The following is an 11,815-nucleotide window of genomic DNA, read 5'->3' on the forward strand; positions in this document are numbered from 1 at the left end:
TGCTTATCACCATCGCAGCTGTCAGAGGCAGTAACACAGCCTTTAACGTTTCTCATAGCCAGATTTAAGGAGATGGATCACTGTAAGGCAGCCCTGGTACACTGCAGCAGTGCAGTGCCTGAAGGACGAGATATGAGGGGCTGTTTGGGAAGGGACGAGCACAAGGTGCAGCACAGCAGCTCTGCTGCTCCAGCTGGGAAGGCTGCAGGTTCTAGATAAAAATAAGGAACAAAGCCAAAAAATAAGGATCTTCTTGGCTTATTACCCCTTTTGTGCTCCAGCTTTCACTTGAGGGTACAAAGGAGATGCAGAACACGGCTCCGTGCTGCAAGAGAGGCTGCGCTGCCACATCCTTCAGTGTGCAGACCCCAAAGACCTCCTGTGAATCCACACTTGGGAACGTAAGGGCAGAGAACAGCTAAGAGCTGAACAGTTTGCCCTGTGCTCAGAAACGTGGAGCTGGGCCATGTAAACACATCCTCTGCATGCAAACGTAACACCAACAGAGACTCAAAACATTTGGAGCAGCAGCCCAGCACAGAGGACTGAAAAACCCTTCCAATTTCTGAGCTGACTTTGGAGTTCTTTCATTGCATGTGTTTTCTCACATTGGCAATGGCACTGCCCTCTGAAGCATCACAGAAATCCCATCAGGGTGGGCAGCCCTGAGCGAGCTGTATAAGCCCAGCAGAGTGAGGTGGGATGGATGGACATACAGCATGGGGTAAGCTGGCATGGACAGACATACAGCACAAGGGCTGCCACTTACCCCTGCACTCAGGGGTATTACACCCAATGTTTTCAATGCACAACCCCCTCCTCAACCCACAGCACAACCCAGCATCGCCAAGCTTAGCCTATCTGCACGGGAACGTGGTGACCCATACTCTAACACTGTAATCTAATCCTTGAACTAAAGACAGTTTAATGCCTTTACAAATCCATATGTTTTCTAATACCACCATTGCTGTCAGCAGACTACAGGAGAGCCTCTTTGAAGATGGAAGTGAAATGACAAAGCACATCATTGTGAAGGCAATTATATGCTGCAGTAACCATTTTACAATGGCCCATATGGGCTGTATTTCAACAACGCAATTTCCAAATCTGCCTTAGCAAACATATATCTCCATCCCAAACCCAGGTAGATTTTGCAAAACAAAATAAGACCGCAGCCAGAACAAATCCAGAATATGGATAACAGATGTAAAAATATGCCAACAAGGAGACCAGAGAGATTTCTGTCAGAGCACCGAACAAAGAGAGCAGCCACAGCAGACCTTACAGGCTATTCACTGCACAGCCACCCATTCAGGGGACTCGGAGACCTGGTTTTATCAGCAATCTGATTACACACTCGCCTGCCTTCCTATGCAGCTGCCCAATTCACTGCTGGGGTCACCAACCCACCCACCTCCCCAGGGACATCAGGGCAGGGCAACTGGAATCCCAAGTCAGGAATTAAAACCACGTATGAACCAATGTGGTGCAGGCTTACTCCAAATCCCCTCCAACATCCTGCACTGGGCCTATATGATGGGAACTAGGGGGGAAAACCAAAAAACAAAAAACCAACCCACATACCAGGTCCTGACACATCATTGCCAATTCATTAACAAACCACCTGCAATGCATTTCCTACACTGCAATGCCAAGAGGACATACCGTGCAGCACGTGTGCAATAAGCAGCGAGCCAGCAGCAGGGCCTCACAAAGCGCCTGCTGCCGTTCCCATTATTGTCAGCTCCTCAAAATGATCCGGGGAAGCTGGGCAAGAGCATTTCAAAGACTTTAATCCATGTGAAATATTACTTCCTGGCACCGGAAATTCAATCCCCAGCAATGAAAACAAAAAGCACGCTCATAAACGTACCTTCCAACCCGGCCAATAGAGCCCTATTTAGGCACACACACACAAAAAAATCCCTTTACTCATTAATATAGAGGAAACTTGAAATGATTGCTGTAATTGCAGCTAAAAAATTAATCATGTTTTCAGATAAATGCAGATAAAAGCATGTTTTACTAATTATCTTTTGAAGCTTCTGCTCATGAAAGATTAAAGGTGGAAGAAAAGTTGTTGAAGCACTGAAGACAAAAATGCGACCATTTGAAACCACTTAGAAGCCACGCTACATCATATGGTTGAACTCTAACGTCCAGATGCATTGAAAAAGGAGACTGATTCAGCAGCAAAGCATGTCCACTGGATCGTCAGTGCAGGCAGCACCGGAGCACAGCTGCACTGTGCAGCCACCTCTGCAGCACGGAATCACCCCAAGGAAAGCCTGGCACTTCCATTCACCTGCCTGCAGCTAACAATGCAAATCATCCCCGTGCTGCTCCATGCCCAACACACCATCTCACATCAGCACTAATGCAGACTACCTCGAAGAACTCCAGGAAAATTAATTCTGAGTAAAACCAGTGACTGCGGGCTGAAATTCTGCACACCGGCGTCCAAGCACTGCTGGAGAAATGCTGGGTTTCTGCAAAGTGAACAAGTTGAAAAAACGCTATTTATACAAAATTGCTAAGATGCTTCATTGCCATTTCACATACAATTTGTGTTGCTTCAATGTCCCTAAAACATATATTTCATATATATTTCCTTACTGAGAAGAAGTGACCGAGAGAACCAAAGCACAGCTTCCACAAGCGTTTACCTGAGCTCACTCAGGAGTTTGTCAGTGAGTTCAGAGAGACCCACAGCAGTGCACAGACACCTTTCCTAAGGTGAGACGCCACCCAAAGACCATTCCTCTCTGCCCACCCACACCGTATTCACACTCCTTCCCCCAACCCTCCGCACCATTTTCCCCCTTCCAGCCACAAAGCACCAGCGACACCCAACTAATGAACCCCGCTGTCGCAACAAACCTGAGCAGGGCCAGGTAAAATTAAATAGTTGGCTTTTCACAACCACACATCCAAGGAAATGTGCCAATGCCTTTTTATTTGCATATCTGGCAGGCTGCCCCAGACAACTAATACATAAGTGACAGCGTACAGGTGTATTAGTTTAGAGTTTGCCTTTAATCTAGAGGTGTCAATTTGCTTCTCTTTTAATTACATCCATCTTGATATGTTATTACAACCTCATGAAACTTCCTCATTACGTGAATGGCTATAAATACACACACATGACAAACAGTTGTTATACATTTTCTGGTTCAGCAGTGGAGGCACACTATGGCAGCCCACACGTCATGTACATTTAAAGTTTCAGTGCTTCCTCGCCTCTCCCCCTTCCCTATTCTCTTCATTCTATTTCCTTTCATCCAAGACCAAGATGTACGTATTTTATTTGTTTAATTTAATGAATCTGCTACAATCCCCTTGCTAGCAGCATTCTGATGCAAACACTATCAGCTCACAGAGCCCTTTCAGCATATGCGTGTCCTTCTGGGTTGCAACTCTGTGAGAACGTCTGTTTGTCATTAGGCAAATATAGGGAGATTGCACTGAGGTCTTATAAACATGCAAAGATCCACTTTTGTAGCTACATAATTCACTGAGTTTTTCAACACACATTCTGAGGTTGAAAACTTGGCAGGTCCATCCACCAGATGTATCTTTCTGATCCCAGGACTCATTAAAATTTACTTTTTTTGAATTAAAAAAAAAAAAAAAAGGCTCCAGCCGACTCAGCTGCTGAGCTACATTAATTGCATTTTTATTATTTTTTTCCATAGTTAAAGTGACTAATGACGAAAGAGTCCCTGCCCATAAGCAAAATAGCCAGGCAGTAAAAATTACTAGGACTTTTAATCGTTTGGTAATATCCAAATCACATAAAACAAAGGGAGGCAATTCGGTCCCCTCCAAACAGACGGTTTTGATTTTCAGTATTTATTTTGAATTTCTTTATGAGAAAAAAAGAAGGGACAAAAGCCCCAATTTCACACCAAAGATTCCATTCAAAGGTCAAAGTGCCCTTGATGTGCATTAAAACCCACAACACTAACTGAGTTGCAACACAAATCATCCCCAACAGCAGCACTTCTTCCTTCACCTCCTCACCACGGTTCTCCTCTGAGGTCACAGCCACTTTCGCTGCCTGCTGGGCACAGCTGGCCAGATGTTGCACACCTTCCCACACCTCCTATGTGGACCCCCAAAGGATGCTCCCAGCACCCTCCAGAGAGATGCAGTACAGGCAGGTAGGTGTGCAGAAGCCCAGAGGAAGATGAGGAAAGCTGCCGGGAGCCAAGCCAGCAGCAGAGCCTCTAGCCACTCTTGGACACCTCTTTTTGTACCAGGCACCCCCTGGGCTCAAGGATAGAAGAGACAGGTTGATGGTAGTTTTATTCCTGAGCCAACAATTCCCTTTTGCTACCGAATAAAATCACAAGAAGATGCAATTTATAGAAGCGCTGGTTCTAGAGGAGAAGCAGCTTCCACTTTGTGAAGCCGGCAAACATGTACAAGACTGAGTAACAGAGATCACTTCTGAACATGAAATCAATCTTCTGCATGGCCGGGAAGCAACTGCTCCCATTTGGACATAAGGTATTCATCCCATCCGTGCATCACTCAGCACTGCACAACCCACGCTCAGATACATCAGATATTAGCACACCTCTGCACACCCATCACATCTGTCTGACCAGATAGATTCTGGAACCAGGAGGACCAGGATATGCACCAAACAAAATCCCAGGAAATCCACACACAGTGTATGCCATGCAACACGATCACATTACACCTGACAGGGAAGAAGCCACAAATACACACAGTACCAGGGAATATCGTGCTTTTTCTGCTGACTTGTACACCGCTGTGGGCAGGGCGCAGAACCAAAGCCCTCCCTACAGCATTTACCAGACTGAAGATTTACCCCTTTGGTTAAAGCCTTCTCCTCCTCCAGCACATCAGCGTGCAAACTTCAGCTGCGGTGTTGCCAAGATACAAGGAGAAAAATCTCAAGATATTAAGGTAACGCACTACTTAAAGGCAAAGAGAAGAGCAGAGCTGAGCCAGGGCTCCAACAATTTGCCACCTCACGTTCTCTTGCTACAGCAAAACAAATCCCTACCTGCATTAGGCATTTCTCATTACTTACGGAGTGGATTTTCATAATATCCGTTTTACAACAAAGGAGTTTAGAGGACTATGATGTTCTGAAGTGGTCTTCGCCATGGCTTGGCATCCAGTCAAAATGACAACAAACTGACTGCACAAGGAATGCATGCAGCTGGTAATTTGTGGCGCACACACAGCCAAACCCAAGAAGAACAGAGATACTGAACTGATAAGCCATAAGGATGATGTACAGGAACACAGGGAAACAGAGCAAGCCGTTTCCCTGGCAGAACCAGCGTGACACAGCCTCAGCAGAACGCTGCAACTCAAGTCAAGGGAAAGTCAGAGTTAAAAATGCCACATCTCAGCCCACAACTTCCTAATTCCATTACCCTTTTATTAATTGCGTTTGAGACTTGCTAAACTTGAGCTTGGGCTATTTTTAAAACCTATCTGACTCAACTTATTGTTGCTGAGAACAAAGATTGAACTTCTAATTTAGCTGCAGATAATTACGAAGCTGCAGGTCAGACCCCCGGTGTAATGCAGTAGGGTCTTCACTCAAACTGATAGAAACAGTCCTTTAAAATAATGGAAGCGTAGCAACAGAGAAACAGGGGGAAAAGGGCCACCTGATCCAGTGAGGAATCCGCCTGCCTCCCTCCTAGCTGAGCAGACACCAGGTGTGTTGCTGTTTAAGCAGGGGCACGTTGTGCTGAGCGTTCCCCCTGGCAGTGCAGGCTCTACCAGGGCACATCTGCATACACAGATCCCACCTGCAGCCTCAAGGAACAACATCTCCCTTTGGTTCACCGTGTTCCCATCCAGTTGCCAATATGTCTCTATTGATCTCAGCATTGTAACTCAATCTTTCAATTACTCAGCCCCTTGATGTCTTTCTGCTGATTTTTTTTTTTTTTTTTTTTTTTTGCCTTTCTCTACCAAGTTCCTGATCCTTTACCCTTACTTTAGAAACCTATTTTTTTTACACTCCCTTGTCCCAGCAGAGGCGAGAGATATTTAATGAGAAAGGGCTTACTTTCCCAAGCAAATAGCTGGGGAAAAAAAAAAAAAAAAAAAAAAAAAAAAGATGCCAAGATAAAAAAAGGATAAGAGTGTCTTTTGTCCTATTGATATGTGGTATAATTCCCATTAATGTTAATCTTAAAGAGCGGGGCCAGCAGAGACTACTTGAATCGTGTCTATCTAAAGAAATTGTCCGTATAGTTTAAACTCTTACTTCTTTAACTCATGGCCATTGTGTCTCCTGCTACCACCCATGGGAAAGGGAAAAATCCCCACCTTAGTTTCTTTGTTACCTTCAAGAGTTTAAAAGAATACTTACACAAAGATAGCAATCCTCTGTCATTCTGCAAAGAGACCGCATCAGCTCTCCATCCGCCTGTGAGTCAGGGGGAGCCGGGGGTGTCCAGCTTCCCAGAGAAGCATCAAGCTTTTATTCACATGCCCAAATTACAGCAATGCAGCTTTCCAAAATTACCCAAGAGGTTCCTCTGGTGGAACGCGCATCCTGCTGTTATCAGCCCCAGTTTCAGTTCTGGTTGCAGATGCTCCAGCTCTGGTCGCAGAGGGTTTTCATCAAGAGACGTAGCTGCTCTGTCAAGGTTATCTCAAAATTTGATCTCAGGTCAATTTACTGCTTCCTCTAAGCACACAGTGAAAATAATAAACACATTGCTTTGTATGATATCCCTGTGTCACACCAGACCTAACGCCACTCGCCATCCACAGATATCTTCATTTAGTTATTACCTTCTCTTCTCTGCTGGACTAAATCTGAAGACTTGAATGTGCAAACAGAGAGCAGGACAAACACAGACACATCTAAGCAGTCAACAAATACAAGGAGGGCTACCAAGATTTGCTGACAGCACTGAGCAAACATCTGATGTTATGATGCTGCTGCAGTAAGGCATGAGGATCAAATTCCTCTTGAAATATGAAAGGATAGAGACAAGGCAGAACAAACTGTTGAAATCTCAGAGAATTTACGTAAACAGGTTAATCATGCCAGCTGAAGGCTGGTGTGAACGGAATGATCCGAGGAGAAATATCTCTGCAAGTCATCATGCTGGTGTCCAGCCCCAACCTCCTACTGTCACAAAGACAGTCCATGAGTGATACCAGTGGGCTGTGCACAGCAATGGGCATCAAAGCAAACTCCTGCCTTCAGGAGCATATATGGTGCTACACTGTCTGTATACACAGTACAGACACACTGTTTAAACCACAGTATCTTCAAAACCTTCCTGTTATTTCCACTTTTTGTTTGTGCATCAGCAGTGTCTCTATTTAAAAGCCCCATCAGCTATTCAGCTTGACTCCATCTAGTCCTGTATTATTTTATCCATCTGATAGAACTGCCATAGCTAACATCTCCCTCGATCACACCAACTCAGAAGAACAACTGCTAAAAAATTATTTACACTCAGTGGATGGAATCATCTGACACTAAATATGAAGCTCATTAAACAGCTCCTTGACAAATATTTGTCAGCATTTCTCATTCGTAATTAATTATATTGGGCTTTACCTGACAATAATTTAGCACGGTCTCAAAATGCTGAACAGAAATCAGCTCAGTGTGCACATGGCAAGGGACTGTGTCGCTCTTACGAAACAAAAGTCCCCTTTAAACACAAGCTCACCCCTCTCTGCCCCACGAGCGAGGGCTTTATAGATATCCGTGTCCCATTTCAGGCTTGTCAGACAAACTGCCCAAGCTGAAGCTAAACAAACATCCGCAGAAAAAACTCATTACCTTCCTCAGCTCTCAGAAAACCTGAAACCAAGTGCTTACTCTGTGGGGATGGCCAGAGCTGACTCAGGAAACACGAAGTACTTCCCAGGCTTTAAGCTATCTTAACATTCAGGTCAGATTTCATTTCTCATCACGTAAACCATCTTCACCGCTGCGTGCCAACAGCCCTGTCACGTCGGCCTGCTGCCAGGGCACAGAGGGAGGTGAACATGGCAGCAAACCCGCATCCACAGGGGTTTGGGAATGCTGTGCTGTTGGGCTGACAGGACACCATCACACCATCACACCAAGCACAGGCACCTCTTACAGGCTGAGAGATTTGACAAGGCCAGGAACCAACAGAGAGCGAAACACGCCGCAAGGCTGCTCACAGATCCAGGCCAAGCTGCAGGGCTGCTCGTTCAGCACAGCACAGTGGCTGCAGAAGGCTATGGGTGCCCTGGTGCTGCCTACAGCACCCAGTGCTCCTTCAGAGCCTGACAAGGCCACGTGAGGGCTGGCCCGGCCACAATCACCAACAACACTGGATTTCCTCAACTGTCGCTCCTAGAAAACAACCAAAAATCAACAATGAGAGCACAGTGTCTTCACTCCCTTCTACTTTTCCCCAGTGCTCCCCACGCAGACATTACAGATGGAGGCACAGGCTCCAAGCCCAGAGAAAAATAACCAGAAGCGGGAGGCCTCTGTGCCCACACCGAGCAACTCAGGCCCCAGCAGCACTGGCTGCTGACACCTGGACAGGAACACAGCTCCAGCAGTGGGAGCTGGTTAAAAAGATAATTTTGCTTCAAAGGATGGGAACTTTTATCAGTGTACTCATTACTGGTGTGTTAACAGACACAATGATTCCTGGTGGAACCACAACAGACGTCAGATGCACCTTCTTGTACAGCACCTGTGTCTCCTCACTGTCCATGAGCCTCACAGCCAGGCACTTGGCACAGTTCGGGCTTTTCCAGTCACCCCAACATAAAGCATTCAGGAAAGGTCAGGCAAAATGAAGCCACATGGAAATCCTTGTTCTCATTCACAGCACTCATAAGAGTCCCACACCTCCTGCTGCACAGATGTCCTCATCAGCACAGAGCTCAGTCCCGTGCCCGCAGCCCCTCCTGTGCCAGCCTACCCCTGCACGCAGGTTCAGTTCTCCCAGAGGTGTACACCAGTTCCACCCACTGCTCTTCATAGAGCAGCCAAAACACCCTCTGTCTCAGCACACTCAGCCATGCTAAGCCTGGGGACAAGCTGAAGTCCAACACAAAGCACTAGGGCAATCTGATCATGTGCGGGGCACAAAAGTCCTCCAGAACCTGTGGAAAAGCATCCAAAGAGCCCAAAGCAGATGCAAAGCACGAGGCACACACACACCAGGACGCCTCTCCACAGCACCAGGGCTTCCTGCCTCCAACACGAGTTGACACGCAAACCTGAGCATCCCACCAGCACTGGGACACAGCTCCTATAGCAACCCAACCTCCTCCTCAATGCTGAAACCACAGTGAGCAATTCAGCACACTGCAACTCCTGCCACTGGGCTTCTGCCTGAGACACCTTCATCTCCCTCTGATCCTTGGAAACAACTTCTTCAACACATACACCGAGCTGCAGGGAGAAGCACCTAACAACGATTTTGTGACATTATTTCTCAACGCAGCATGAAATCGTTAGGTCAAAATGTGCCACCTATCACATGAACATTAAAAGTATGTCAAGTCTCAGTGTGCGAGCTATTGTTTTATCTGAACATGATATTAGCTGGCAGAACTGGGTAATGTTTCTGCGCTCCTTTTTAGCGATATGGGATTGCGGTGGGACGGATGCATGCAGGAGCCACTCCTGGCTTTGCAAAAAGAGCAATTAGTCGGAGTTCAAGTGGAAAATAAATAAAAAAATACATAAGTGAAACACAGTCAGGAGATCTTCTAAAACATCCAACCAAGCTCTGACCATAAAACTTGCTCTCCACTTCCCCTCCAAAAACCACGTCGGCCAAATTCTCCGGTCCATATTCCCATAAAACCCCATAACAACACGAACTGGGGCTTTGCTGGGAGGAAAAAACAGGAATTTGTCCAAAACCTCTGCTTGCAAATCCCACTCTTGCTGACAAACACACACCGCTCCCTTGGCTGGAGCATGGCACCCACAGACAGGAGCCCAGGTGGGAAGCAGAGCTGAAGCACTGCCCACACTTCCATCACACCGCCATGGGCTGGGCGCAGGGGTCCAGAGTGCACAACCCTTCCATCACAGCACAGCGAGCTCTTTCCCAGACACCGCTCTGGGTTGATGCAGGTGTAACCAAGGACAAACTCTGGCTCCAAGAAATAAATAATAATTCAGAAAAGAACAAAGAGAAAAGAAAACCACACCAGAAAATGCCAGCAAGCCTTCCTGGCTAAATATTGAAACAGCTTCAGAGCAACACACATTTTTTTGTTAAACAATCAGCTTCATCTTCGCATTTATTTTGACAGTTCATAATTGTTCCAGTTGTGATTCCAGAGCACATAAACCCAAATCAATCCGCCTTTCACCGCACAAACTTCTCCCAGGCAGAAGTTCCGCACAACAAAGCCCTTCACCCCGCCGCACCCCCGGGCTGCCCACGGTGGCCGGGGCCGGGCAGGCCGAGACCGGGCGCTGCCCCTCCGCGGGGAAGCACCGACCCGCCGGTGACAGGCCGGACACGAGGGGGAGGAGAAGGTGGGGGGAGGGGGGGTACGCCCCGGGACACCCGGAGAGAAAAGTTTGAACGGGGAACGAAGCGGGGGGGAGGGGGGGGGAGCCCCGATCCGCCGCCTCAGCCTCCGCCGGGAGCGGCCGCCGCGCTGCAGGTGTCCGCGGGGGGCGGGCGGGGAGCGGGCAGCGCGGAGCCCCGATGCCGGAGTGGAGGCGATGGGGGAGGAGGGGGGGGAAGGAGGCGGCGGGGGAACGGACCTCGGCCCGGGGGAGCGGGCGGGGGCCGCGGCGGCGGAGGCGACGGCGGCGGCGTCGGGGCGGGGGCCCCCCCGCGGCTGCCCCCGCACACAATGAGGCGCACACAAAGCGGCGCCGCTCCTACCTCCAGCGCCTCGAAAGTGACGAAGCTGGACATCGCGAAACCGTCGATAATGTCCTCTTCGGCCGAGGACGACTCCCGCCGCTTCCTCCGGGGGGGCCGCGGCCGGGACGGCGGTGGGGGCCCATTGTCTTCCTTCTCGGAGCCCGAGGAGGAGAGCGCCGGGGCGGCCCCGGGGCCGGGAGCCCCTCCGGCGGCAGCGCCGCGCCGCCCGCCCTGGGCTCGCCGCTCCCGGTCGCGCTGGGACCGCGATCGCCGCTTCTTCCGAAGCCCGTTGCATCGCGCCGGGCCATCCATGTCTCTCGGCGGCTCTCCCTCTCGCTCTCGTCCCCCCCCGCCCCACCGCGGGCACAAATCCGGCTCTCCCCCGGCGGAATAACGGGGGAGGGAGGGAGGGAGCGAGGGAAGGAGGGAGGAGAGGGCGGAAAGGGGGTGGGGGGGGATGAAAGAATCCGAGCGCGGTTCCACCACCACCAGCGGCAAAGCACCAAATGTAAGAGATTCCTACGAGCGAGCCAAGGAAAGTAATGGCTGATCTCAGGTCGCCTTTGTAAAAAAAAAAAAAATAAAATAAAAAAAAAAATGCAGCGAGAAAAAAAAAAAAAAAAAAAGCGAAAAAAAAAAAAAAAAAGCAGCCTCACCGAGCAGGCAATAAATCAGAATAGCGGAATGCTTTGATCGGGGCTGGGAGGGCGCGGATCGCCGAAAGAGGGGAAAAAAGCAGAAAAGAGGGGAGGGGGGAAGAAATAAAGAAAGGAGAGACCCGCTGGAAGGAGGGAGCTGAGAGTATTTCCTTGCACAAAATTTATTTCCTTTCTTCCTTTCCTTCCCCAACTAAAAGAAGTTCCAAGGAGGGGGTGGGTGGGGAAAATAATAAAAATATTTTTTAAAAATAATAAATAAATCTGCGGGTGCGCGGCGCTGCGCGGGGGTGCGGCCGCCCC

General features: G+C 48.7%; 1 protein-coding gene across 2 annotated transcripts in view; it reads right to left on the bottom strand.

Moving 5' to 3' along the window:
• AUTS2 (activator of transcription and developmental regulator AUTS2) overlaps positions 1–11,230 on the bottom strand; it is a 660,967-nt gene extending 649,737 nt beyond the window's left edge. Inside the window, exon 1 of one of the 2 annotated variants that reach the window (XM_042879514.1) lies at positions 10,875–11,230. In XM_042879514.1, coding sequence (XP_042735448.1) covers positions 10,875–11,168 — 294 coding nt within the window. In that variant the 5' untranslated portion in view covers positions 11,169–11,230. The remainder of the gene's footprint in view (positions 1–10,874) is intronic. The other variant, XM_042879515.1, reaches the window with a different exon arrangement.
• Between the last annotated feature and the right edge of the window lie 585 nt (positions 11,231–11,815).

Source organism: Lagopus leucura, unplaced genomic scaffold, assembly GCF_019238085.1.
Source record: "Lagopus leucura isolate 7727_CA_CO unplaced genomic scaffold, USGS_WTPT01 Super-Scaffold_100024, whole genome shotgun sequence".
Classification (NCBI taxonomy): domain Eukaryota; kingdom Metazoa; phylum Chordata; class Aves; order Galliformes; family Phasianidae; genus Lagopus; species Lagopus leucura.